This window comes from Ursus arctos, unplaced genomic scaffold, assembly GCF_023065955.2.
Source record: "Ursus arctos isolate Adak ecotype North America unplaced genomic scaffold, UrsArc2.0 scaffold_23, whole genome shotgun sequence".
NCBI classification, from domain to species: Eukaryota; Metazoa; Chordata; class Mammalia; order Carnivora; family Ursidae; genus Ursus; species Ursus arctos.
The window spans coordinates 4,324,280-4,330,696 of record NW_026622908.1 but is presented as its reverse complement, the minus strand read 5'-3'; the positions used below and the strand labels follow the sequence as shown (position 1 = coordinate 4,330,696).

Genomic DNA, 6,417 nt, shown 5'->3' with positions numbered 1-6,417 from the left:
GAAGGCAGACGCTTAACGACTGAGCCACCCAGGCACCCCGATACTTTATCTATTATCTGTTGATGGATATTTAGGTTGTTTCTGTATCTTGGCTATTATGAAAATGCTGCACCTAACATGGGAGTGCAGATATCTCTTCAAGATCCCGACTTCGTTTGTTTTGAACATATACCTAGCAGTGGGGATTGTTCTATCATATGGTAGTTCTATTTTTAATTTTTTGAGGAACCTTCGTACCGTTTTCCACAGTGGCTGTACCAGTTTACATTCCTACCAGCAGTGTTCAAGAGTTCCCTTTTCTCCATATCCTCACCAACACTTGTTACCTTTTGCCTTTTTGGTAATAGCCATTCTAACAGGTGTGAGGTGACATCTCGTTGTGGTTTCGATTTTCATTCACTCCCCTGATGATTAATGATGTTGAGCACCTTTTCATATACCTGTGAGCTTATATATACTAAGGTAGGTCACCTTTTTTTTTTTTTTTAAGATTTATTTATTTGAGAGAGTGAGAGAGTGCAAGCAGGGAGAGGGGCAGAGGGAGAGGGAGAGAGAATCTCAAGCAGACTCTGCGCTGAGTGTGGAGCCTAACGCAGGACTCAATCTCACTACCCTGAGATCACGACCTCAGCCAAAACCAAGAGTCGGATGCTTAACCAACTGTGCCACCCAGGTACCCCAGGTAGGTTTCCTTTTGTGAAATGCCTGTTCAGGTCCTTTGCCCATTTTTAAATTGGGTTATATATTTTTTGCCATTAAATTGTATGAGTTTCAGAAGTCTTTTTTAAAGCAAACTAAAACAGGGTGATTACCAAAAAAATGGGATCCGAGGAATTAACTAAGGTATCCAATCCAATAGCATTAAAGTCTTTTTCTTTTTACAGCTTTATTGAGGTATATCCTACATAAAATTTGCCTACTGTATGCAGTGGTATTTAGTATTTATAGAATTGTGCGACTATCACCCATCCCATTCTAGAAGATTACCATCACTTCAGTAGGTTTCCTTGAGCCCACTTGCAGTCAATCCTTGCTCTCACTCCTAATCCCCACAATCATGGATCTGCTTTCTGTCTTTTGTAAATTTGTCTTTTCTAGACATTTCATCCAAATGAAAATATGTAATATGTAGTCTTTTGCATCTGACTTTTCACTTGGCGTACTGTTTTTGAGATTTATCTATGTTGTAGTACATATTGGTACGTCATTCCTTTTTATTGCTGAAGGGTACTCCATTGTATGAATATACCACATTTATCTATTCACCAATTGATTATTTTTAGTTTTTGGCTACTATGGGTAATGCTATGAACAGCACACATAAGTTTTTGTGTGTACAGACTTTTTCATTTCACTTGGGTAGATTCCTAGGAATGAAGATGCTGGATACCATGGTAAGTTTATATTTAATTTTTAAAAACTACTGTTTTCCAAAATGGTTGTAATATTTTATGTTCATATTGGCAATGTATGAAGGTTCAAGTTTATCTCTGTCTTTGTCTACATTTGTCATTGTCTGATTTTTTATTATAGCCATTCTCGTGGGTATGTGGTGATATCTTGAATCACTATGGTTTTAATTTACATTTACTTAATGACTAATGACACTGAGCACCTTTTCCTGTGTGTATTAGCCATTTGTATATCTTCATAGAAATGTCTATGCAAGTCTTTTGCTGTTTTTTAATTGGATTGTCTTATTGAGTTGTAAGAATTCTTTATATATTATGGATACAAGTCCTTTCTATGATTTCAAACATTGCCTTTCAATCTGTGGTTTGTCTTTTTCTTTTAATGCTGCTTTTTGAAGCTCAAGAATTTTTTAATTTTACTGATTAAATTTATCACTTTAAATTTAATAATTAAATTTGTCAATTTTTTAGTGACTTCTCTTTTGGTATCATGTCTAGGGCTTTTTTTTTTCTTTGACGTATTTATTTATTTAGTTAGTAAATAAATACAAGCATGCTCGTATTCATATTCTGAGACTTTTGCATTTCTATGTAAATTTTTGGTTCACTAAGTCAGTCTCTAAAAAAAAAGCTTAATAGGATTTGCCAAAAGCTGTGAAAATTCTAAGATTTTACCCTATTGCAAGCTAATTAGCTACAGAAAGTTTGCAGAACCCTACTTTAACCTAACATCCCTGGCCCTTATGTCCCAATTCCATTCTACTTTTCTTACATTACTTCCTACAATGGCACTTCCAGTCACCCGGCCTTATACATATAAATAACGGAGCATACGGTGAGTACAGCTAGCTGATAAATACAGTTTTTCTCCCCTCTTCCCAAAATGGTAAATCTGATCATCTTCACATAGAACTTAAAATACGGAAAATGTTAAGGGAGCAAATGGTTTGTAACTTTGTAAGTACTTATAATATGGTGTATCTTTTTGCTCATGAATATTGTGTACTATAATCATTGTTTCTGTAGTCTAAAACATTTTCTTGGTGTTAAAAAACAAACAAAAAACAAAAAACAAACTTCCTATTCATTCTTTTGAATGGCTCATTGTTGCCCCTACAAGATACACAGTTTAGCCATTTATATGCCTTTGTTGATCTCTCCATAAGAATGTCCTTTCTTGGGGTACCTGGCTGGCTCAGTAGGTAGAGCATGGGACTCAATCTCTGGGTTATGAATTTGAGCCCCAGGTTGGACAACGAGTTTACTTAAAAAAAAAAAAAAAAAAAGTCCTTTCCTACTATCTCTTCATGCATGGATCCTATCTATTCTTCAAGGCCGCAGATCAAACATCCATCCTCCCCCTTTCCTGCACCTTCTTCATCTCTTCAGTTAGAAGTAATCTTTCCTATCTCTTTCCCACAGCCCATTATCTCTATCTCCTTATGACCTGGCTTGCTTTCCCTTTGTTACTTACACATCTCATTAAAGTCAGTAGAACCTGCATATTAATAATGCCCGTACTTCCCCTAGTATCCTTACACAGGGTCTTAACCTATAAATACGTTCGCTGCATAGGGATAGAATTCTTTTGGAGTTAAAATGAGTTTCCTGTTCCTGCCATTAGGTGACAGTGCTCAAACCTTATAGTACAAAGAAATCCCAGGCTTTAAAGTTAGATAGGGTTCTGGGTCTGTGGCTTATCATTAATTTATTGAGCAAGTATTCAACTAGAAGCTTATCTTCTTTGCTGTGAAACAATCTTGTTTTAGCGTGTTACAAGGTGCAGTAATACAGACAACTACAGGAACTTATTTGTTCATTACTTCTGTATAAAACTTCTCTTTAGGGGCACCTGGGTGGCTCAGTGGTTAAGTGTCTGCCTTCGGCTCAGGTCATGATCTCAGGGTCCTGAGATCAAGCCCTGCATCGGGCTCCCTGCTCCTCAAGGGGTCTGCTTGTCCTTCTCCCTCTGCAGCACCTCCCCCACCCTGCTCAGCCTCTCTCTCTCCTCTCAAATAAACAAAATCTTTAAAAATAAATAAATAAAACTTCTCTTTATTTGTAATCTTTTTGTGCGTATTGTGATTGAGATTGTAGAAGATTTTCATTAGGGGTCTGAACCTTACCTCATTCAGTCAGCTAACATTTACAAATGATTTTGCAGACAGTTTGTGACGATCTGAATCAATGGCATTACCTATTAGCCATATAGATGCTACTGATGCTCCCCAAAGTAATATTTGATAGGTTAACTTAACTTTTTTAAAGCAAACGATGCTCCTCAAAGTAATATTTGATAGGTTAACTTTTTTAAAGCAAATGATGGTGATAGCTTTATTAGATTTTTAGACTTCCTTGCTTCTTTGCTTGCTTGCTTCATTCCTTCCAAAAACAGAATATAATGAACTATAGGCCTCTCAAAACAATGTAAAATGTTTTGATTCCAGAATGGAACAAAGTTTCCATATTTCATCTAAAATCTTTGCTGACAGCAGATTTTCTGGAACTAGGACTAGAACTTGCGAATTATGCTAAGCAGAGCACCTGATTGACCCACAGCAAGATCAGAACTACTTTTTGTTTTCCTATTAAGAGTTGCCCTTATTTGTAGGGAGGATAGAGCGAGCCAAATGAAACTATTGTATATATAAATATATATGATAAATATGAAAATAATGTGTCTAAAGGGAGATTGGTGGAAACTATAGACTACCAGAGCCTTTCTGTAGGAAATCATAGATTCTGTTTTGATATAGGGAAATGATTCCTGTTTGACAGAACTCTCTACACCTAAATTTGGACTGTAGAATTACCTCCTTTGATCTTAGCTTACAGAAGAAAATCTTGACGATAAATGAAGATTGGTGAAGTTTTTGTTGTTGTTTCGTTGCCTGAGGATTCTTCTGAAGTTTCTCCCTGAGAGTTCTTGTATTACAAAAGTTCTGTTAGATCGCTCTTAGAAATCCTCAAAGATTATTGGGAATTTCCAATTTAGCAGACTGTTGGCAATAATAATTTGGCATAGTCTGATAAAAACCTTTGTTTCCCTTACGTCTCTGATACGTGAGTGTACTTAGACGAGGAAGAGGATAGTCACTATCCTGTTTGTGCAGCAAAACTCACCTCGTTAGCATAAACCTGGGTTTGGAAAACACTTCGGTGATCACACGTGAGAGACTAGGAGTTTCCTTCTCTTCCGAAATAAACAATGATTACAAGTTTTTCAACAAAGTTCTTTCCGCAAGATCTGTTTTCATACCATATTACTCAAACCAGGTCCTCTTCCTCTTTGCGTCCTCTGCTTGCAACGCCCCTCCTACTCTTCTCAAAACTGGGGAACTCTTACTCATCCTTCAAGATTCTGCTCCAATGTCACTCCCTGGTGGAGGCTTTCCTCAACATGGCAGGCAGAGCTCCCTCTCTGCTCCCGCAGCTCACTGCGAGCAACCCGGTTTTCATCACAGTACAGTGGGTTTACATTTTCGGGCTGGTCTTGCCCCCGCGGCGTGAGCTTGGAGAGCGGACACCGCCTCTTTTATTACCGCCCCGCCCCCCGCCCGGTGTGGATCGTCCAGCGTTTGACACGCGGTAGGCTCAGTGAAGTTGGATGACTGAAACTCTGTCAATTGGCGACCTTCTGCCCACAGGAGCAACATGCGACCCAGATTCCTCTCGACGTGGGATAGGCGGCCCAACTGCAGGAGTTTCAGCTGGCACCCCGGTTCCCGCCAAGCCAGCTTTTAAAAACAAACAGCCGCGGACACCGGGCCTCCGGACGACCGCCTTTCACGGGCCCAGGTGGGTTAATATCCGCCAGCTGAGCCCGCAGTGGCTATTTCGGAGTTTGCTCAATTGAGGGAAACGTTTTTCCGAAGCATTCGGGGTCCCAGAGCTATTTCTCTAACTCTGGGCAGGAGACGCGGTCCGTTTTTTTCTAACGGTGACAGGAAGTCGAAGGAAAACGTGGGACTCAAAGGTGTGGGGGTAACTATGCTCGCAGCCTCTCAGACTTGAGGCTCGCCTTCAACCCCAGGCTAACGTCTCTGAGGGCAGGCGCCCGGCACTCTGCGACCCCAGCCCCCAGGCACAAAGCCCACCCCAAACTGCCGCTCCCTCAATTGCCCACACCCTCGGCGCCCCGCCCACTCCCGGGCGTTGAGCCGCCATTCTCGCGAGAACACAGCTAGCCTCGCCTCTTCGGACTCCGGGCTCTCGCGAGAAGAGGCTTAAGAGCCGGCCTGTAACCTGCCGGGGCGGCTCTGCTAGCTGCAGCCGCCTGAGTGGCCGCCGCCGCAGACACCTCCGGAGGGATCCAATTGAGGAGGAAGCGGAGGTGTCCCTGGCCCCCGCCTTTGCCTAGGCCCTCCGTGGACACTCAAGAGGGACTGCAGGTTCGAGGGTGACTGGACTCAGCTGGGGAACTCGGTGGGGGCGGTGCCGGAGGCTGGGCTTGGCTGGGTGAAGGAGGAAGGGGGCGGAGGGCGAATCTGGGCTTGAGCGCCCGGCTGCTGTGGCGGTGGTCTGGGCGTCCCAGACCCTGCTAGGAGACTGTGGGTGGGGCTCTGGGCTCCGGCAGCTGGCACCCTATTCGGAGAGGCAAGGATGGGACTTGGGTTTTCGGGGTGCTGTTTTTGGGTTGGGAGTCCCGAGGCCTTTCCCCGGGGAAGAAGGCGATACCCTCCTCATCCCTCCTTCTCAGGGCTGAGCAACCCCGTGCCCCGCCCCTTTTTCTGTCACCGCTGGGCTAACGTAGCGACATCCTCAGGAGGGCGCATCACAATAGGGGATAGAGTAGCAGGTAGTCTCCCTTTGGGTGAAGAGGAGTGAGAGTCCAGCAATGTGCTGCGTGGTTTTATGCTGTTAACAGTATCACGTATGGTAAAGCTTTGTTTTCCCAAAACCTGCATAGAGAAGCTGCCTGTTTTTTTCTTCTTCAGATGCAAGTCCACTAACACCCTTCTTCCTCGTTAACGGGGTGCAGGGAGACCTCATTTGGTAATTTGTT

The 6,417-nt window shown here is 42.7% G+C and overlaps 1 protein-coding gene across 3 annotated transcripts in view; it reads left to right on the top strand.

Moving 5' to 3' along the window:
- Nucleotides 1–4,814: 4,814 nt before the first annotated feature.
- BTBD10 (BTB domain containing 10) overlaps nt 4,815–6,417 on the top strand; it is a 73,887-nt gene continuing 72,284 nt past the window's right edge. Inside the window, exon 1 of one of the 3 annotated variants that reach the window (XM_026486818.4) lies at nt 4,815–5,210. In XM_026486818.4, coding sequence (XP_026342603.1) covers nt 5,020–5,210 — 191 coding nt within the window. In that variant the 5' untranslated portion in view covers nt 4,815–5,019. The other 2 variants (XM_048214149.2, XM_026486819.4) reach the window with 2 other exon arrangements.